Raw genomic sequence first — 22,719 nt, 5'->3', positions numbered from 1 at the left:
TGTAACTCGTGAAAATAGGTAATTAGTGTGTTGTGATAAAGAAATTCATAGAATTGGTTTCTAGAATGTAATAGTTTAAGTTCTTTATACGGCAGTCCAAGTTGTATTCATTATGCACCAAATGGAAGAAAACACAAACAAGGAGGACAACTTCCTGGAATTGTTAATAAGCTTGTTTTTTTATCCATTGTGTGCCCTGATGAACACAACTCTGTTGAAACTGCCAGCTCCTCAGTAGATGGTTTATACCCTGAGTATTCCAAACATTAAGAACACCTTCCTAAAATTGAGTTGCTCCCCTCCCTTTTACCCTCAGAACAGCCTCAATTCATCAGGTCATGGACTCTACAAGGTGTCTAAAGCATTCCACAAGGCTGCTGGCCCATGTTGACTCCAATGATTCCCACAGTTGTGTCAAGTGGCTGGATGTCCTTTGGCTGGTGGACCATTTTTGATACACACAGGAAACTGTTGCGCATGAAAAACCCAGCAGCATTGCAGTTCTTGACACACTCAAACTGGTGTGCCTGGCACTACTACGCCATTCAAAGGCACAAATCTTTAGTCTTGCCCATTCAACCTCTGAATGGCACACATACACAATCCATGTCTCAAAAAAAATGTTTTACCCGTCTCCTACACTGATTGAAGAGAAACTCAATAAGGGATTCACCTGGTCAGTGTGTGTCATGGAAAGAGCAGGTGTTCTTAATGTTTTGTCTACTCAGTAAGTCTGATTAGAATATACATTCCTCTCATAAAAAGGACATCTTTCTTCTCAACAATACAAAGATCAACTTTATTACCAGCTGTACATGAACACGGTGCAGAAGGCACACTTGATTTTCCAATGTCCTTGATAAGCCAAAATGTACATAGACAATATTTGTCGATAGAAAAAAAACAATTTATTTCTGTATAGCAATTTAAAAAAATAAAATGGAAAAACCAGAACAAGAGAAGCTGCTTTAATTAAAATGTTTTGTTTTCTGCTACTCAAATGGTTAGTTTCTCTCTCCGCTGTATTAAATTCATGTGAAACTGCTGAAGTCACCAGAACTTTCCCTCCATCTCTACTCCAACAGTCCATCTGGGTATGCCTGTTATTGTGTTTCATGCTATAGAAAACATTAAAAGAATAGTTCAGCCATTTTACATATTAAGATTTGTTTCTTTACCCTGAAAACAATCTATGGACAAGGGGACTGACTACAATCCACACTAAGTATTAGCCACATTGGCGTTTTGTGATCATTTTCCTGTCTAAGTCAATCTACCCTGTTTAGCATGTGTTAAATATCATGCCCAAATCATTGCTGCCTCCTTATCCATAGACTGATTTTAAAAGGTATGGAAACATATGTCAAATCATTGAGCTGTCCCTTTAACCACTTGTTGTGATCCATATCAGAGCACAATGCTCAGTGCACCAAGTCACCATGTGACACGCAGAATACAGAAATATACGGTAAAATTAACACTTAAAAAAACAGAGATTTTCAAAACTTGAAATATCACCTCAAAGACTTAACGGTTGGTTTTTAAGAAAGCAGATTTCAGAATGTGTTAATAATCCTACTGAAAGTGTTGACCTCTACTGGATTTTAAAAAGAACATATTTAAAAGGGACAATGCTAGTAAAACTGTTGTAGGGTAGACCATCTCGGGGTGGGTAGTACAAAAGAAAACTCATGAGTGACTGTCTTTGGAACTTCTCCTCGATTTCTCATAATCAGAGTCTCTCCTGCTGTGTTTGTGACGGTTCCCGTGGTCACCGTCGCTATGGTGACGTTCTTTCCTCCTCTCACTGTGACCGTGGCGCTCGTCTTTAGAGTGGTGCCGGCTCCCTCTGTGGTGAGAAGAAGAGTCTTTACTCCGGTCTCTCTCTCTGCTCCGGCTTCTATCACGTTTCTTTCCCCTCTCTTGGCTGTGGTTCCGGCTCTTCTCTCCGTGACGGGACTCACTGTGGTGCCGGTGCCTCCCGTACTGGTCCCTGTCCTCCTTCTTGTGGCCCGACCCGGGCTGCCTGTCCCAGGGGTCGCTGTACAGAATCCTCTCTGCTGCCCCCTTCTGGTCCTCTTTGGCAGCGGCAGATGGGGGCAGGTTCAGGTTGGAATTGGACGACTCAGCGGAGGCAAACCTCTGAGGGTCACCACCGTAAGCTAACTGTAGCCCCCCGGGGAAAGAGTTGGGAGATGTGGGTCCTGGACCAGGCTGAGCCCACTGTGTTATTCCAGCATGATTCTGCATCTGTGGGTCGTGAGGTGGCGGGTACATCATGGGTGGTGGGGGGCCAGTAGGGTAGCTGAAGTTGGTGGGTAGCTGGGGCGGGTGCTGGAAAGGTGGCGGTGCGGTGTTACAGAACGGGGGGACAGGTGGTGCTGGCTGGTACTGGAAGTCTACAGGAGGTCCTCCAGGCTGGAGAGGGATGGGACCATAGGGACCAACCTGTAGTGGGCCATGGTCTGGAGGTGGGGGGCGTCTGTAGTCAGTCTGGTGGTGGTGGGAGGGGTATCCGTGTTGAGCTGCCATAGGACGATACTTCCTGGTGGTCAGGACAGGAACAGGTTGGGGGTGACCCTGTGATCCTGCTGATTGGACAGCAGTTGGTTCTTCAAGCATATTGGAATACGCAGAGCTTTTCTTCAGGATTCCACTCGGAAGGGGTTTTGGTGTGGGGACGCTTTCCTCGACAGAAGCGTTGGACGTAGCTGCAATAGACAAGAGAGTAGGCGTCTTCTCTTCTTTGGATTTGTCCTTTTCGCACAACGCCGAATCTCCTTTGTTTAAGGAGCCGTCTGTGTTGGGATCCGTGGAGAGGCTGGCCAGAAACGACTCTGTCGAGACGTCTGGAGGTTTGTCTTTCAGAGAGACCGACGGGCCTCGGTAAGCCACACCCTCCTCTTTCACCAACGCGTTGTTGTTAGCGGTAGACGTTTCAGCCAAGCTGGAAGACACAGGTTCCTCTGCTTTGACCGGTTTGGGTTCCCTCTTCTTGATGACAAAACCAGTCTGTCTGTGAGCACCAGCGCTGGGAGTCTTAGTGGTGGTGGAGCTTCCTGGAGTGGTTGCTGCTCCTCCGTCAGCCTTGGAGGTCTGTGGAGCCGAGGGCTCTCGACCATCATCACCCAGCAGTGGAGGGTTACCTGAGGAAGGAAGGAGCAAGCCGAAACGTAAGGTGTGGTTCAAAGACATGTTGCTATTATGAGTTAAAAGAAAAATAAACAAAGCTTCAAAATTGCAAATGGTGTTCAAGTGAGCACAGGCCTTTTATGTTTAGGTTTACCTGAGAAGTCTGGCAGGGGCAGAAGCTCCCCGCCCCAACTACGCAACACCCCCGGAAGGAAACGTAGTGGTTGGTACCCCTCTTCAGTATCTTCACCTTCAGCTTTCTCAGAGATGTCTGTACTAGACTGTTCTGCTGTGACCACTTCCTCAGCTGTGTTCAGCAATGGTATCTCTTCTCTGTCCCTTTCTTTAGTACTTGAAGCGCACAGAGAGGAGATGTAAGAGTTCTCCTCCTCCTCCCGAGTAACTTCTTTGTCGTTTACAGTAACCGTAGTCGTCGCCGTCTCGGGTTTGCTCTCCGGTATGAACCTGGCCGTTTCGTTGATGTCGACGGGCAGGAAGTCCCGTTTAGGCCTCTGGCGGATGATCAGGCCCAGCAGGAGGTTGGGGCGGTTGTTTTCCAGTCCTGTTAAAGAGCAACACCGATGAAAAGTTAAAAATTGATGAATTAAAATCATAAAATACATTAAAAAATATTTTATAAATGAAACATTGGTTGGCCACACCCATGTATTATTTAGGCAGTCCATTCAGAATATATTCTTATTTGACAAAGAAAACCTAATAACATAAACGTAGGCAAAGTAAATGTTTTTAGATATTAAAGCGTCATGATTTACATTGTGAGAATATTGCTCATATTCCTTGATAAAAAGGTAAATGGGATGATGAATCATCATGGGTTGGGTTCCCAGACCCAGATTATTAGCTAGAACAGGGATGGGCAAACGTTTTGGCTCCAGGGCCACACCGAGATTCCCAAATTCAACAGAGGGCCGCACATTTTTTGGGGGACCAATTTGTCAAAATCTATTTGCGGGCCAGATAAAGGGCAGTTATTTCAAAATAGATACGTCTCAAGCAGCCTAGGTGGAGTAGACACTGTGGTGCTCGTGAATTTCCTTTCTTTTTCAGCTTCAGACCAACGCCTACTACGAGTTGCTCGACCCGGTGTTAGAACTTTAAGCTTCGGCTGAAAAAGGTGTTAGCATGGTCAGAAATGCTACAAAAAAGGTAGCACATCGTTGGTTCTTAAATGGAATGAAATGGGCACGTGAGAGCGATAAGTTACGTAATAAAAACAGCTGCACCTAGGGTGCCTTCAAAAAGTATTCACATGACTTTTTCCACATTTTGTTGTGTCACTGGCCTACACACAATACCCCATAATGTCAAAGTGGAATTATGTTTTTCAAAATGCTTAGAAATTAATAAAAAATGTCAAGTTGAAATGTCTTGAGTCAATAAGTATTCAACCACTTTGTTATGGCAAGTCTAAATAAGTTCAAGAGTAAAAATGTGCTTAAGTCAAATAAGTTGACTGTACTCACTGTGTGTAATAGTGTTTAACATGATTTTTGAACGACAAACTCATCTCTGTACCCCACATGTACAATTAACTGTAACGTCCCTGAGTCAAGTAGTGAATTTCAAAACAGATTCAAAGACGTTTTCCAATGCCTTGCAGAGAAGGGCACCTATCGATCGATGGTTTAAGCTTGGTAAAGTTATTAATTCACTTCATGAATAAACCCAGTCACTAGAAAAATACAGGCGTCCTTCCTAACTCAGTTGCCGGAGAGGAAGGAAACCGCCAAAACTTTAAATTGGATAATGAAACAATTTCTGTAATCCAAACATTTGGAATGGTCCGTGGGTATTTAAACAATAATCATGTCAAATCAGTTGTTGTTTTGTGATCACTAAGGACGGTATAACCAAATAAACGGTAACTACACAAATGTATGTCCTAGTTATCAGATTTACATCTGAATGTTGTGGAACTTACATGATTAAATGTGATTTCAGCCTTTAAATGAGATTTGTTTTACCCAGTCAGTAATCGTGATCAGACATTATGTCAGCGTCATGGAGTTTATAAAAGGACTCCTAACGAAATTTACATTAGACCAGACAGCATGGAGCGGTGGCTACACAGCTGAGAAATGGTTTAAAACTTTAGACCAGAAAATGTGGAGCTTTGACTACACATTGATAATGGTTGCCATTTAACTAAAGACCAAAACATGCCGGGTTGCTGCCGGTGTGGACAGTGGTGTTAGCTGTACCCTGAATAATCAACCAGTTAGACCAGTATACGGACGGTAAGCCGGACATCACAAATGGTTCTTAAACTACAAGACCCTCTGAAACTCGACGAGTGAAGAAGACTAAGACTTGCAGCTCTGCATGTAAAGTAATATAGAACTTTGACCAAAGACACGAGGAAGATTCCATCAAATGACCATTGGAACGTCTGAAGGACCCAGGCTAACGGACAACCGTAGCCTTAAAACAACCAGAGATTCTGTCGACTGACTTCCCAGAAAATGGAATGTGCGATTCCAATAGAGTGACAACAAAGACATCCAAGCGTAAATATGTGCTGCATTTCTAAATCCGAATGAACGGTTGTTAGGGTGCTAAATATCCATATTTATGATGAGCATATTATTCAACTGTATGTACGGTAGTTGAATTCCTTTGTCTCCTTTTCCCACCCCTTTTATTAAAATGCCATCATATCAGGTTAGTCCACTAGGGACTTTTCATTTTCATCATGTTAATAATCAGTATTCAATACTATATTGTGTGTGTGTTTGTATTTCTGTGTGATTATTTCAGTTAGTAAATCAATAATTAAGCCAATTTGTGTAAACTGATTCATCATGGAGACTAGGGTTTGTGCAGATTTCTGGGATATTACGACATTCAGAATGAGACTGAAATAGGAGCAAATGATTAATGGATGACAGATAGCATATCAAGTTTCTGATATTCTTGGGTTAAATCAGGGATTAACTTTTGGGTTAAGTTAAAGCAATTAACTTTTGTCCTGAATACAAAGTGTTACTTTGGGGCAAATCCAATACATTACACCACTCTCCGTATTTTTAAGCATAGTGGTGGCTGTGTCATGTTATGGGTATGTTTGTAATCGTTAAGGACTGGGGAGTTTTTCAGGATAAAAAAGAAACGTAATGAGCTAAACACAGGCAAAATCCTAGTTCAGTCTGCTTTCCACAAGACAATGGGAGATTAATTCACATTTCAGCAGGACAATAATCTAAAAACACAAGACCAAATCTACACTAGAGTTGCTTACCAAGAAGACAGTGAATGTTCCTAAGAGGCAGAGTTACAGTTTTGACTTAAATCTACCATTGAACTTCAACTTATTATACAATTATGGGAGCCATTAGACTAGAAAGAGATTTGAACAGAGACAAGTGAGCATGCTTTTCAGTCTAGGAGTAGGCTTGATCTGGGTCTGGGAAACCAGTACCAGATTAATCCAACATATTTTCTTTGTTTATTAGGATCTCTTTTAGCTAATGAAAGTCTATTCGCCCAATATACGTAGAGAGCAGTTGGTTGTTACCTGGGCCATCAAAGGGAACCAGTTGGTGTGGGACTTTCTCAATAGCACCCAAGGGGATGAGATACATGTCTTTGACTTGTTTCAAGTTGTTGGCGACCACACCGAAGCGTTTACGGCTACTGAAGTAGGCATAGAGCAGAGTGTAGTGGATCTCATCCTCGTCGGTCTCAGGGGAAAAACGAATCAAACACACCTCCTGAAAAAAGATCAAAATAAAGGAGGAAAGAAGTTCAATTTAACTTAATACATTTATTTAACCAGGTGGGAGAGTTAATAAATTATTATTTACAATGAATGACTTAAGTGTCAGGGAACATGTACAATCCAAACAAATCTCAGACTACATTTTATGCATCATACCCCAAACATAGCTACTAGCTAGACCGCTACTATTCATCTCCAGTTCAGGCACAGATTGTCTTGGAAAGATGAATATACTTTTACTGCCCAGGCCACCCACATGTAAAATGTTTGCACACATGACTAAGTCGCTTTGGATAAAAGTGTCTGCTAAATGGCATATTATATTTGTATATCATACTTGCTCTCACATCTAGGCCAGGTTACTGTAAAAGCTCTTCATGACAACTTCTGATGTTTAAATTCATTTATCATATTTCAAGCAGGTCGGCCTACACTTTGAACGTACCTTTGTTCCAGTGGCTCTGATCTTGTCCAGGTAGTCCCATACGATCTGTGGGGAGATCCTCCCACCCATCTGGAAACTCTCCGGCAGATCCTGATAACAGGGATTATCACCATTTCATCCGATTAATTGATTTTATATTAAAAAAAAACTTATCATATTCCTTTGAGCATGGTGAAGTTATTAATTACACTTTGGATGGTGTATCAATACACCCAGTCACTACAAAGATAGAGACATCCTTCCTAACTCAGTTGCCGGAGAGGAAGGAAACCGCTCAGGGATTTCACGAGGCCAATGGTGACTTTAAAACAGTTACAGAGTTGAATGGTCACGTTAGGAGAAAACTGAGGATGGAACAACAGGAGGAAGCCTGTACAGAATAAAAATAATTCCAAAACATGAATCCTGTTTGCAATAAGACACTAAAGTAAAAATAAAAAAATAAAAAAATGAAAACAAAACGTAAATAAACTAACTTTATGTCCTGAATACAAAGTGTTGTGTTTGGGGCAAATCCAACACATCACCGAGTACCACTTCATATTTTCAAGCTATTTCATGTTATGCGCATGCTTGTCATGGGCAAGGACTAGGGATATATATATTTTTTTTTTTTTTAATAAAAAGAAACGGAATAGAGCTGCTTTCTAACAGATACTGGGAAACATTCACCTTTCAGTAGGACAACCTCAAAACAATGCCAAAAGTACACTGGAGTTGCTTACCAAAACAACATTGAATATTCCTGAGTGGCCTAGTTACAGTTCACTTGAAAATCTTTGGTAAGACTTGAAAGTGGCTGTCTAGCAATGATCAACAGCTAGCTTGAAGGAATTTTTTTAAATAATGAGAAAATATTGTACAATCCAGGTGTGCAAAGCTCTTATAGTAACCCAGTTTTTTTATGCTCGAGTTTTTCTTCAACTTTGGTATTGTATTGTGTTGATCGTTGACAAAAAAATAGAATGAAATGAATTTTAATCCCACTTTGTTTCAACAAAATTTGGAAAACTTTCTGAAGGCCTTGTATTTCCAAAACGTTGGTTTACTTTAATGTAGCTGGTAGCTAGGTGTTGATAGAAACTGGCTGACTCATTTAGTGCTAATGTAGCATTAGCAGGCTGGTAGGGCTAATGTTAGCAGGAGGGTAGGGCTAACGTTAGCAGCCTAGTTGGCTAGCAACCTTGGAAGTTGATTTGTAACAATTAATTCATAAAGTATTTGCTTGTGGTTACGTTTATGCCATCTACCCTTCAACGTGATAGTTTGTTGAGTTGTTAATATAAATGGCATTTAGATAAAGGCATTCCATAACTAGAAAATCTAAAAGCTGTGTTGTAACACTATCACTTTCATGAATAAGCATTAGAGGATTTATAAACACATTTACACTATTTAAAGCATTACATTTCATTGAAGAAAAACAAAATATGATGCATTTATATGAATTAATAAACATCTTTGTGCAGTTTTACCTCTGTCAGGTGGTCCAGGACACCTGATACAGGGAAGGCTTTAGTGAGGAGCTTGGCCACAGCAGGCATGTTGACAAGCCCTCTCCATAGAGGCTGCAGATTGGACAGGAAGGAAGCCTCGCCATCTCTGCCACTCATAGACACTGACCTGGAGGCCAGGAATACAAACAACTTTCGAATAACCCTGCACTTAATTCTGGTTTATCGGTCATTTAATAATAAACAGTACCAGTCAAAAGTCTAGACACACCTACTCATTCAAGGATTTCTTTATTTGTGCGATTTTCTACATTGTAGAATAATAGTGAAGACGTCAAAACTATGAAATAACATATGGAATCATGTAGTAACCAACAACAAAGTGTTAAATGAAAATATACTCAAAGCAGCCACCCTTTGCCTTGACGACAGCTTTGCATTCTCTCAACCAGCTTCATCAGGTAGTCAGTCACCTGGAATGCATTTCAATTAACAGGTGTGCCTTGTTAAAAGTGAATTTGTCTAATTTCTTTCCTTCTTAATGCAATTGAGCCAATCAGTCGTGTTGCGACAAGGTAGGGGTGGAATACAGAAGATATACCAAATAGGGCTAAGACCAAGTCCATATTATGGCAAGAACAGCTCAAATATGCAAAGAGAAAAGACAGTCCATCATTACCCTAAGACATGAAGGTCAGTCAATCCAGAACATTTCAAGAACTTTTCACGTTTCTTCAAGTGCAGTTGCAAAAACCATCAAGCGCTATGATGAAACTGGCTCTCATGAGGACCGCCACAGGAAAGGAAGACCCAGAGTTACCTCTGCTGCAGAGGATAAGCTCATTAGAGTTAACTGCACCTCAGATTGCAGCCCAAATAAATGCTTCACAGAGTTCAAGTAACAGACACATCAACAGTTCAGAGGAGACAGCGTGAAATCAGGACTTCATGGTTGAATTGCTGCAAAGAAACCACTACTAAAAAGGACACCAGTCCTTTGGTCTGATGAGTCCAAATTTGAGATGTTTGGTTCCAACCGCCATGTCTTTGTGAGACGCAGAGTAGGTGAACGGATTATCTCCGCATGTGTGGTTCCCACTGTGAAGCATGGAGGAGGTGCTTTGCTGGTGACACGGTCAGTGACTTATTTAGAATTCAAGGTACACTTAACCAGCATGGCTACCACAGCATTCTGCAGCGACAGGCCATCCCATCTGGTTTGTGCTTAGTGGGACTATCATTTGTTTTTCAACAGGACAATGACCCAACACCTCCAGGCTGTGTAAGGGCTATTTGACCAAGAAGGAGAGTGATGGAGTGCTGCATCAGATGATCTGGCCTCCACAATCACCCGACCTCAACCTAATTGAGATGTTTTGGTATTTTTTTTATTTAACTAGGCAAGTCAGTTAAGAACAAATTCTTATTTACAATGACAGCCTACCGCGGAACAGTGGGTTAACTGCCTTGTTCAGGGGCAGAACGACAGATTTTTAACCTTGTCAGCTCGGTGATTCGATCCAGAAACCTTTTGGTTACCGGCCCAACTCTCTAACCACTAGGCTACCTGTCGCACCATAGGGTCGCACCACAGGATGAGTTGGACCGCAGAGTTAAGGAAAAGTAGCCAACAAGTGCTCAGCATATGTGGGAACTCCTTAAAGACTGTTGGAAAAGCTGTCATCAAGGCAAAGGGTGGCTACTTTGAAGAATCTAAAATCTATTTTGATTAAACACTTTTTTTGGTTATAACATCATTCCATGTGTTATTACATAGTTTGATGTCTTCACTATTATTATACAATGTAGAAAATAAAGAGAAACCCTGGAATGAGTAGGTTTGTCCAAACCTGACTGGTACAGTATATTTTCTAAATACATTTAGAATGGCCGTGTAACTAACTCAACACCATTTTACTTTGTATGTTATTTTTTGTGTGACAATTACATTGATAGTCTTTGTGATTCTATCACAAGGACGAGAATGACGAAGAACAATATGGCCACTGTGCTTTGCCTTCTCTTTGGGTTGTAGGCCGTGTTACTGGAAAATGACTAACATTTGCGAATGTAAACAGGGGTGACTGACTGACTGTTCTGGGTAATTGACTGATTGATCCACATACCTCCCCTCGTAGTTGGAGAAGATTTTGGCGCTGAGGAGGCTCTCCTCTAGGACTTTGAGGTGAAGGTCGTCGTCCTTAGCAGATGAGGAGGAGGAGGGTGTCTCTCCCTCTGTAGAGGTAGTGGTGGCAGACGGTGTGTTCTTGGTCTGTCCCTCTGTATTGCTGGAGGTAGTGGTTGTAGACTGTGTGTTCTTGGTCACTGCCTCTGTAGTGCTGGTAGCAGAGCGTCTCCTCACTACAGTAGTGGCCACTTTCACCACTTTGGTAGGAGCCTCCTCCACAGGTGGAGCCATACGACCTTCAGGAATTACAATTCCATTTAGTCCAATAGAAAACCATTGGTAAGACTTGACTTAAAGCCACAATTCTGAGTTTGTGGGGCTCATTTGGCATGTTTACCTCTTCTCCTCCTAATCTACTTCCATTCTATCTGATCAGGCATCAACACATATCTATAGTACTTCCACTATCCTTCAAAATAAAAGCAGAAACTGAAAGAACAGAATCAGGGCCTACCTGTGCAGATCTTACAGTTGAGGTCAAACAGGTGAGTCTTATGCAGACTGGTTGTATCTTGGAAAATATTGACGCTCTCTGCTGTTGTCGTCGACAACAACAACGTCTTCTCTTGGGGAACTTCCACCGGCTCCTCTGTCACTTTGGGAGCAGCCGCAGGCTCTGGCTGGAAGAGTTCATAAGAAATGTATAGACACACTGGGTAAACGTCAATTGTATTTCCTTGATTCCTCATTGTCCTCACTGATGCTTATTGAGGAGGAGGCAAGGATAGACCAGGGCATGTTAATTTGAGTAAATACAATTGAGATTCACCCAAAAGTGATTAAAGGTATGAACTATTTCTTAGGAAGAGGACATGCTCAACACTAAATCCTGTTGAACCAATAATCGAGGAGGTCCATAAAGTTGTTAACAGAACATCTGCAGCGTGTGGGCCTGTCTGTTCATGTCCCTTATTAACCCAGCTTCAGTTTTATAAGGACTATGACTAGAGCTGTGGCAGTAACACGTTCACAGTAACAGCCCAACCTTTGACCACTAACTATTCTAGAACCCAAAATATAATCACAGAAAAATGAAAAGGACCAGCACTCACTTGAACAACAAGCGTGATGTTTCTTTACATGAGCTGTGTCTTACCTCCGGCTCTATGGCTTCTGGTGCCTTCCCAGGCTCCTGGCTCTCAATCTCTATCTCTCCTTTGTGTGTGATCTTGGTGATGGGTCGCCTCTCCACCTCTCTCTGCTCCTTCTCAATCATCTCAATCGCCTGGGGGGGAACAAGAACATATTGGTGAATGCATCTCACACAGAAAGAGCAATGATCACAGTCCATTTTGGTGAAAGGTCATTGATAGTTCAGTTCACACAAACCGTTTTAACTTATCAAGGATAAATCAATATGATTTGGTATGATGACTAAGTTTAACTTACAGGGAGGTGTGATTAACCAATGAGGTAAGCTATTTTCATTCTACATTGCCTTTTCTATACAGTGTTTTTAGGGCATCTTTACCAGACATAGATGAAGCCTTGTCATGGACTAAAAACACACTCAATAGGGGCTCTCTGCTGAAAGTCCTATTTAGTCCAGAATTAAGATAATCTGTCTGGGAAACCTGTCTTTAGAGAATTAGTCAAATACTTTGGAGGACAGGCAGTGGGGTTCAGTGTTGGAGGACAGGCAGTGGGTTTCAGTGTTGGAGGGCAGGCAGTGGGGTTCAGTGTTGGAGGGCAGGCAGTGGGTTTCAGTGTTGGAGGGCAGGCAGTGGGTTTCAGTGTTGGAGGGCAGGCAGTGGGGTTCAGTGTTGGAGGGCAGGCAGTGGGGTTCAGTGTTGGAGGGCAGGCAGTGGGGTTCAGTGTTGGAGGGCAGGCAGTGGGGTTCAGTGTTGGAGGGCAGGCAGTGGGGTTCAGTGTTGGAGGGCAGGCAGTGGGGTTCAGTGTTGGAGGGCAGGCAGTGGGGTTCAGTGTTGGAGGGCAGGCAGTGGGGTTCAGTGTTGGAGGGCAGGCAGTGGGGTTCAGTGTTGGAGGGCAGGCAGTGGGTTTCAGTGTTGGAGGGCAGGCAGTGGGGTTCAGTGTTGGAGGGCAGGCAGTGGGGTTCAGTGTTGGAGGGCAGGCAGTGGGGTTCAGTGTTGGAGGGCAGGCAGTGGGGTTCAGTGTTGGAGGGCAGGCAGTGGGGTTCAGTGTTGGAGGGCAGGCAGTGGGTTTCAGTGTTGGAGGGCAGGCAGTGGGGTTCAGTGTTGGAGGGCAGGCAGTGGGGTTCAGTGTTGGAGGGCAGGCAGTGGGGTTCAGTGTTGGAGGGCAGGCAGTGGGGTTCCAGTGTTGGAGGGCAGGCAGTGGGGTTCAGTGTTGGAGGGCAGGCAGTGGGGTTCAGTGTTGGAGGGCAGGCAGTGGGGTTCAGTGTTGGAGGGCAGGCAGTGGGGTTCAGTGTTGGAGGACAGGCAGTGGGGTTCAGTGTTGGAGGACAGGCAGTGGGGTTCAGTGTTGGAGGACAGGCAGTGGGGTTCAGTGTTGGAGGACAGGCAGTGGGGTTCAGTGTTGGAGGACAGGCAGTGGGGTTCAGTGTTGGAGGGCAGGCAGTGGGGTTCAGTGTTGGAGGACAGGCAGTGGGGTTCAGTGTTGGAGGACAGGCAGTGTGTGTTTTAGTGTTGCTTACGTGTCGAGTCTCTCTTTGTCTCCATGCAGCCAGTTCCTTTGAGGCCAGTTCCTCAGGACTCATCCTTATCAAAGTGCCAGGAGAAATCTCCCCTTTCAGAACCCTCTTGAATAACACCTGAAATACACAAGTTATAAAGTCACATAGCTAGATGAACTGATATCAAAACATATTTTAGATTATGTTTGCGTTGTATACGTTTCATGTAGTTAACGTTAACACGCATATAATGGAAACAAAGTACCTACTACAAACTGGGACAAAATCCAGTATAATGTCCATAAATGTCAGTATCAGAAGAGTCAGTATTGTCTAAAAGAGAATTCATTGCATCAAAATTGTTAACATAACGACTTACATTGTTTTTGGTGTCTTTGAGGTTGAACATCAAGCTCCGGTACTTGCTCTTGTATTTGCAGTCTGTGTCTCTGTAGAAGGCAAACAGCTCTCTCTCAGTCTTCTTGGCCACCTCAGCAGCCTTCTCTGGTGACGCCTGGAAATCAGACTCCTTCAGCCTGAGACAATGTAGGGCACAATAGAGGATTACACAGGAGGAATATAGAGGATCACCACCCTTCTCTACAGGCAGATAACACTACATGGCCAAAAGTATGTAGACACCCCTTCAAATGAATGGATTCTGCCATTTCAGCCAAACCTGTTGCTGACAGCCATGCAATCTCCACAGCCAAACACTGGCAGTAGAATAGCCTTACTGAAGAGCTCAGTGACCTTGAACATGGGACCGTCATAGGATGCCACCTTTCCAATAAGTCAGTCAAATTTCTGCCCAGCTAGAACTTCCCCGGTCAACTGTAAGTGCTGTTATTGTGAAGTGGAAATGGAGCAACAACGGCTCAGCTGCGAAGTCATAGACCACACAAGCTCACAGAATGGGACCGCCGAGGGCTGAAGCGTGTAGTGTAAAAATCGTGTGTTCTCGGTTGCAACAATCACTACCAAGTTACAAACTGCCTCTGGAAGCAACGTCAGCACAAGAACTGTTTGTCTGGAGCTTCATGAAATGGGTTTCCTTAACGCTACAGCATACAATGACATTCTAGACGATTCTGTGCTTCCAAATTTGTGGCAACAGCCTGGGGAAGGTCCTTTCTTGTTTCAGCATGACAATGCCCCCGTGAACAGTCAGGTCCATACAGAAATGGTTTGTCGAGATCAGTGTGGTAGAACTCGACTGGCCTGCACAGAGCCCTGACCTCAAATCCATTGAACACCCTTGGGATGAATTGGAACGCCGACAGTGAGCTTGGCTAATCGTCCAACATCAGTACCCGACCTCACTAATGCTCTTGTGGTTGAATGGAAGCAAGTCCCCACATCTAGTGGAAAGCCTTCCCAGAAGAGTGGAGGCTGTTATAGCAGCAAACGGGAACCAACTTCATATTAATGCCTATGATTTTGAATGAGATGTTCGACAAACAGGTGTCCACATACTTTTGGCCATGTAGTGCATCCCCAGACTGGTATAATGGTTATATCATAAACAGATTATAAATGTTGTTAAGTTACTGTTATAACATGTTTAATTACCTCTTCAGGAGGATGTCCTTCAGGGCGTCACGGACGCTCCGTCTGATCTGGTCAACAGACACAGGTTTCTTAGAGGAGGGAGACGACACCTTGGGCCTCTTGGTTTCCTGTTTGACTGACACTCCTAACGAGACACAGCCACAGAGAGTAGGAGACGTCGCAGAGTAGGGCATGTTCATTAGGGCACCTTGTAGTAAAACATTTTAAATGTTTTTTTCCAATGGAAAACAAGCGTTTCTTATTGGACAAATTCATATATTCCCTCCCCTTTTATAGTTGCATGCCTACTGAACACGACTCCTGCGAGGGACATGGACAGCAGAATGTAGAAGCACACAACACTACAACACACCTGATTTCTGATTTGAATCTTTGACTTCATTCGACTGTCTTCTTTCCACAGAGTCCTGTTACAGAGTGAGACACAGAATATCGCCTCAGTAAGATTCAAAATAATCTTAGAAATTCAATTGTATATTAAAATGTTTGTTTTTCTTGTTGGGCAGGGGGCTGTGCATCGTGGTGCTGAAAACATAACCACCATTTTAAAATGTCCTTAAAACAGACGTTGAATAGAATCACCATGGTAACCTAACACCCTTCCATCCATGTGTACACATGCAGGGAATAAAGAGGAAGTGAAAAGAGGTCAACCAACCCTTGAGTAGTGCCAACACTGGCTTTCATACATATCAGCTGAATAAACTGAAGAGGACTAAATCTGCACCACTACATTTAATCAATGGTAGGGCTTGTTCAAGATTATGTTTCTAAAACATTTGTGTTAAATGTAAGATTTTGACAACAGATAATATGCATATAAAGGTTTATCATCCAATCTCTTCTCATAGGCTTTAATATCATAAATATGCACTGCCTGATGGTAATCCGATATGTTACAGCTCCATTTAAGATTATTATAATATTCTTACCCTGTATTCAGGCCTACATTACATTTACAAAAAATAATAATAATAAAGCATGCATTGCAGACTACTAGCAGAGTGAACCATACCTTTCTGAAGGGCCTGACTCCCCCGGAGGTGACAGGATGTGGGGACGGCTGTTTCTGCTTTGCGGCCATCTTGTTGTCCTGGGTCTCAGAGGGCTTCTGTTGTCCCTCTGTCCTGGCCTCCCCCTGCCCAGCACCGCCTGGCTCCTAATGAGGAGAAGAAGATAAATAACATGAAATATTATTATTAATATCTATATTATTTTGGTATTTTCAGGACACCATACATTAAAATCAAACCACAAGTTAAAATAAACTTTGAGCTAGTGCAACTTAAAATCAATCCATTGACCTTACAGCTCTTCAGAGAAATATACTCCCTTCTCCATTAAAAAGTCCATTCAAATCTAAACCCATTCCTAGTGCAGTAGAAATCCATCAACAGACCTTGGTGGTGGTGTACTGGTCCTTGGAACAGCACTGCAGACAGACATACTCCTGGTCCCCCCCCTCCATCTTCTTCACCTTGGCCAGGTCCAGACCAACACAGTCCCCATGGAACCAGTCATCACAGTGCCCACAGCCCACCATGAACCTGAACAGAACAAAACACACAGACGTACACAGATGCACAAAACAAACCTGTTTAGAAGAACACGAGCTCACTTCCCAGGGAATATTCTACATGTTCATTGTGATAATTTATCCTAAGATGTAACAACTTAGTAATAACAGGTTTACAGTGTTGCATAAGTACTACATTGTATATTCAACTCTAATCACTTTGGTGTAAAGAACACAACTCTTACTTGTTACTATGAGGTTTCTGGCACAAACCACAGTTCTTGTTTGGATCCCACACAACTGTCTCACTGTCTGCGGGTTCCTTCTCTGGTCCCTTCCCGGATTCTTTAGCCTGTTCTTCCTCGCTGGTTTCCTTCTTCACGACGGCAGGAGCGTTGTCGGGGATGAAGAGCTGTGGTTCCTCCACGGAGATGCTTCTGCTGACGTTCCTGCTTCTCTGTTTCTGAAGACACTTGTCTGGCTTCTTCACTTTAGGCTCGTCTTGCTCTTCCTCCTTCTCCTCCTCCGATGTCTCCTTCTGAGGATTGGCACGTTTACATGGTGTCCATCCAAACTGGGGTTGTGGTTGGGTGTCGGCCACATGAGAGTTGGACAGTTTGGTTGTAATCGTCGTCCCTGGCGACATACCAGCAGGACGCTTTCCAGAAGGCAGTGTTTTTTTGACCGGACCGCCACGGCCCACGTCAGGTAATCTCTGCTTTAGTTTCACAGGACGTCCGTCTTGCGTCCTCTGAATCTTCGGGCCGGGTTGAGCTGGGTTGAATTCACCTCGCCTTTTCAAGGACACGAGGACTTGTTTGGCTTTCATTTCGTCCATCTTGTGCATGTTGCCTCTCTGGTGGAGCTTCTTCCCCAGTGTGTGTTGTTGGGTTCCTTTGGGCCCCTTACCAGCTACCAGGTGCTTGTTCTTAGCTGAGGACAGTGCTGACAGCTTCAGCTTGGGCTGCTGCTTTTTGGCTGGATTATTAGTGGTAGGAACTTTGCTGTTTGGCAGGTGCTGCTGCGCTGCTTGCTTGATACTGGCATCTTTCCTCACCCCTGCTGGATCATGCTTCTGAGAGTCACTTTGGTCGTCAAGTTTGGTCTCGACCAAGCAAGGACTACCTGGAAGCGCCCCGTTGGAGGCCTGAACGTCATTGGGGTTGACGTAAGGTCCGAGCCCTAGGGGCAAGTCGTCAGCACAGTACTTCACGAAGAGCTGAGCAGCACCCACGCCTCCTCCACTCCCTGCCGTGGGATTCTGTACGTGTACCGGTTCCTCTTGCACCATAGTGTATTCCATCCCTTCACCGTACAGCGAGCCATCCTCATAACATTCCTCAGTGTTTTCAGCTGATGTGAAAGCGGTAAAGGAGGGTCCCGGGAGAAGCTCGATTTTGAAACCCCCGAAAGTGACCGTCAACCTCTGTAACACAACAACGGGGTTCATGGACGAGCCCAAGTCAAGGTCGTTGATATTCACCCTGCCGTCACCCAGGTAAAGCTCTCTCCTTAATTCATCAGCAGTAGTGATCTTCTCACTCAGAGTGGACTTCTTTCTAGGTCTCCCAGGTTTTCCCGGGGGCTTTTTGTTGTTGGAAGACCCTCTGCCTGCACTTCGCTCTGGAATTTAAAAGATGGAAAATGGAGCGTCACTCTCTGACAATTCTCATTTGACAATATAAAACGAAGCAATAAGGCAACCAAAGTGAATTAAAAACTATGCACAACATCAACGTTTCATACTAGGAAAATGAAAGGGTGGAGGGGTACCATGAGTTTGCATGGCTTTTTATTTAGTGTCCTATCTTGTCAATGATAATGCTTGTATTTAGTGTTAATCACAGTAATGCTCCCGGTGTAGTCCTATTTACATAAAGTCCTCTCCCCACCGGAGACCAAGGTTCAATCCCAGCTCCAACCCTTCAAACTGTTTCTCCCACCTGCCTGTCTCCCCGCTTCCATCCCTTCAAACTGTTTCTCCCACCTGCCTGTCTCCCCGCTCCAACCCTTCAAACTGTTTCTCCCACCTGCCTGTCTCCCCGCTCCAACCCTTCAAACTGTTTCTCCCACCTGCCTGTCTCCCCGCTCCAACCCTTCAAACTGTTTCTCCCACCTGCCTGTCTCCTCGCTCCAACCCTTCAAACTGTTTCTCCCACCTGCCTGTCTCCCCGCTCCAACCCTTCAAACTGTTTCTCCCACCTGCCTGTCTCCCCGCTCCAACCCTTCAAACTGTTTCTCCCACCTGCCTGTCTCCCCGCTTCCAACCCTTCAAACTGTTTCTCCCACCTGCCTGTCTCCCCGCTCCAACCCTTCAAACGGTTTCTCCCACCAGCCTGTCTCCCCGCTTCCAACCCTTCAAACTGTTTCTCCCACCTGCCTGTCTCCTCGCTCCAACCCTTCAAACTGTTTCTCCCACCTGCCTGTCTCCCCGCTCCAACCCTTCAAACTGTTTCTCCCACCTGCCTGTCTCCCCGCTCCAACCCTTCAAACTGTTTCTCCCACCTGCCTGTCTCCCCGCTTCCAACCCTTCAAACTGTTTCTCCCACCTGCCTGTCTCCCCGCTCCAACCCTTCAAACGGTTTCTCCCACCAGCCTGTCTCCCCGCTTCCAACCCTTCAAACTGTTTCTCCCACCTGCCTGTCTCCCCGCTCCATCCCTTCAAACTGTTTCTCCCACCTGCCTGTCTCCCCGCTTCCAACCCTTCAAACTGTTTCTCCCACCAGCCTGTCTCCCCACTCCAACCCTTCAAACTGTTTCTCCCACCAGCCTGTCTCCCCACTCCACCCCTTCAAACTGTTTCTCCCACCTGCCTGTCTCCCCGCTCCAACCCTTCAAACTGTTTCTCCCACCTGCCTGTCTCCCCGCTTCCAACCCTTCAAACTGTTTCAACCACTTGCCTGTCTCCCCACTCCAACCCTTCAAACTGTTTCAACCACCTGCCTGTCTCCCCACTCCACCCCTTCAAACTGTTTCTCCCACCTGCCTGTCTCCCCGCTCCAACCCTTCAAACTGTTTCTCCCACCTGCCTGTCTCCCCGCTCCAACCCTTCAAACTGTTTCTCCCACCTGCCTGTCTCCCCACTCCAACCCTTCAAACTGTTTCAACCACTTGCCTGTCTCCCCACTCCAACCCTTCAAACTGTTTCTCCCACTTGCCTGTCTCTACATAACAGCGCAAAAAGAATATATACACAAAATACACTCCATTGTAAAACGGAATTGTTGCTAACCTGGGGTAACTAACCTGGGGTAACTAACCTGGAGTAACTAACCTGGGGTAACTAACCTGGGGTAACTAACCTGGGGTAACTAACCTGGGGTAACTCCTAATGCGTATTTCCTGGGTCTGCCAACAGACCGTTTGACTGGCGGAGTCTCTGTACCAGCCAACCCACCACCAGCGGTACCAAGGATACCCTCTGTTGCACCAACATCAAGATCTGCAACTACGGGGAGAGAAGATTAGAGATTAAATAATAACTTACATTTATTTTAGAAGCATTAACAAACATCAGTAGTTACAAATAGTGGTTTCTATAAACACCCGTCGACTTAGCTTGTACTGGCAATAGAAGTCGTACAAAAGTCATTCTGACTACAAATACCTGTTGCTTCAGCAATCTGGAAGTTGGCGTCTTCATTATCTAAGATATTGAAGTGTGAACTTGCAGATCCAAACATGGGATCTTTATCACTAAGCATGTTCCTCAGCGAGTCTCCCAGCTGGTCGACACCTGTTCCAAAGTCATTACTTGCTTCACATTCCAAGTTCTGCCCTATCAGCAAGGAGTCATCTAACTGGTCACTGGGAATCAAATGGTTGAAAGTGTCCACTACATCCATGAATGCTGTTCCCTTCCTGTCAGCTCTGCAGGAATAAGAGGATAGGGTATTAATAACATAGGCTACAGTACAGACAACAGAGATGGCTCAGATTCAGAACAATCTATTTCAATCTTCAGACACTCCATATCAAATAGGTCCCCTATACTGGAGTCAACAGCCATGTAGGCAAGATCGCTAGTACATTAACTTTCATTACATTTCTAAAAACAGTTCCAGCGCAGCAAATGCAACATTGACAAGCTAAAGTTAACTACCGTTATTCAATAACAATCAATGGTGGATGACACCGGACATGTGTTGGACATTTGGGGCAGACAAGAGTGGCTGAAAGAGTAGACAGCTGCTGAATGAGCAATAGCTAATAAGGATCCTAATAAACGAAAAATATTTCAGAAGATCAGTTAGCTAGCTAGCTAGCCAGCCAGCTAGGCTAAAATATATGACGCTGCTAGCTAGGTAGCAACCAAATTAATAAGAAATCAGCTAATACTTACTGTCAGGACTGACAGCTCCAGATAACTTCATTACAGGACTGCAAACACAATGTGTTTAGCTCCGTTTATGATATCTAGAAAGAGTCTAAAACCAAAACTTTCATCAGAGTGGCAGGAATCAGATACAGACTGGTGCACAAGCTACGGGTCGTTAGCAGCTAGCTACTTCCAGTTAGCATAACAATCCAGCTAGCTAGCTAGCATACCTTAACGTTAACTTACTGAGGGCGAGGATATACATGTATGTATTTGAGCCAAAACTACTTCATCTTTATGATTTGCTAGTTGATGCTAGCAATGGATGCATCTGTGCCATATGCATGGCAGCCTTCGTTGTAAAGTTAGCTAGGCTACTCCTGTAACTGCAGCTAAACATATTGGCTAACCAGTTACTACTTAGCTAGCTGGAAAACAAGCTCGTGCAGGCCTGACTGTGACAGCGACATGATAAGCTTTACTTAAAAGCACCATTCCCATAACGAAATACTTAGCTACTTGGTTGTACAACCACATAATACATGTAGTTAGTAAAGCATGCACAAAAAATCATAGCCTATAGAAATAGACTCGTTTAAAAAAGAAATAGGGAAGCTAGCAGTTGTACATGTTAGTTAGTTATCCAGCAGCGAGGAACATGATAGGCCGCGAGTTTGTTTGTAGCCTGCAGCTACCGAGCACATTCAGCACCACTGATCACGCCCCCAATTCGTCTCATTGGACGCCTCCACTGAGGACGTTTCACTATTCACAGCGAGATAAATGTATAATGGCACTTACATTTCTCTACTGTGTCAACGCCACTGCATTACGGAGCGATTCTAGTAGCTTTACACACTGTTTTAGCTAAATCCCCGACACTTCCTCGCTGCGCACCGCCGCCATTCGCCGCTGCCTGCTGCAAAGCTACTCCAAAGATTTTAATAACTAACCCAAGAGAGACCACAGCCTGTCGTTTCTAATGGGAACTCATGAGTCATAGTGGGCAGAACAAGCAAGGAAGGAGGGGCAGAGTCAAGAACGAGCTAGCAAGATCCTATTTGCTCGTTCCTGCATGTATCTACATATCTCCGTTGGGGAACGCCTACTCTGTGAAGTGAGCGTGGACAAAAACTAAATTGCCCGAGCACTCTTTCTGAACAACGCAATTTTTTGGGAAACTTTGACAGAGGGTAAAGTTTACAAATTCTAGTTTTGTGAACAAAAAAATGTATTTAAATGTTTAATCGAAGAGAACATTTCCAGAATATTGGTCAAAATCCATCTTCTCCACTGCCGGACACTGGGCTTCCTTTCTCCACCATAGTTGGTAGCGAGTGGAAATGCCAAGCGGATGCTTCACATTTATACATCTGGTGAAATATCTGTCTCATTGTTATTTTTGTGGCTACTCGGGCAAGTGACGTTGGTGTCACATGCCTCGTGTTTACAATGGCCCACGCAACAGGCGTCAACGTTGCGTGGAGTACAGAGTACAGTGTTGATCATCAAGCAACAAAGCCCTTTTTACATCAGCAGGAATTACTTTTACAGTAGCCTAATCCCAGTACTCCAAATAGCAAGCAGAAGCACAGTGGCCAGGAACAATTCAGTAAGTACATTGAAACTAAGAGACGAACCAGGGTCAGAGGGGAGGCCCTCCGGTGGTCAACGCAAATAGCAGACAATGAAAGCGCGTACAATATTCGATGATTACATTTCTCTAAGACAAGCAATAGGCTACATGTCCACCACCAAGTCA

At 44.3% G+C, this 22,719-nt stretch overlaps 1 protein-coding gene across 4 annotated transcripts; it reads right to left on the bottom strand.

Moving 5' to 3' along the window:
- Positions 1–775: 775 nt before the first annotated feature.
- LOC115193519 (PHD finger protein 3) lies at positions 776–21,945 on the bottom strand. Of its 4 annotated transcripts, none has more exons than XM_029752217.1 (19): positions 21,759–21,945; positions 20,982–21,066; positions 20,247–20,509; positions 19,956–20,087; positions 16,885–18,262; positions 16,523–16,670; positions 16,139–16,282; positions 15,476–15,530; positions 15,124–15,247; positions 13,931–14,087; positions 13,573–13,689; positions 12,058–12,186; positions 11,416–11,581; positions 10,900–11,197; positions 8,795–8,942; positions 7,320–7,409; positions 6,671–6,866; positions 3,287–3,694; positions 776–3,146 (listed from the first exon to the last, which is right to left on the bottom strand). In XM_029752217.1, the coding sequence occupies exons 3-19, from the start codon at positions 20,482–20,484 to the stop codon at positions 1,690–1,692; spliced, it is 5,385 nt and encodes a 1,794-aa protein (XP_029608077.1). In that variant the 5' UTR covers positions 20,485–20,509; positions 20,982–21,066; positions 21,759–21,945; the 3' UTR covers positions 776–1,689. The 4 variants fall into 4 exon arrangements, with proteins under 4 accessions (XP_029608077.1, XP_029608078.1, XP_029608079.1 ...); XM_029752218.1 differs by lacking the exon at positions 21,759–21,945 and adding an exon at positions 21,204–21,652; XM_029752219.1 differs by lacking the exon at positions 21,759–21,945 and adding an exon at positions 21,586–21,650.
- Between the last annotated feature and the right edge of the window lie 774 nt (positions 21,946–22,719).

The sequence above is a fragment of the Salmo trutta genome, chromosome 5 (genome assembly GCF_901001165.1).
Source record: "Salmo trutta chromosome 5, fSalTru1.1, whole genome shotgun sequence".
NCBI lineage: Eukaryota > Metazoa > Chordata > Actinopteri > Salmoniformes > Salmonidae > Salmo > Salmo trutta.
The sequence above is the reverse complement of the archived record's forward strand: the minus strand, read 5'-3'. Positions and strand labels throughout refer to the sequence as shown.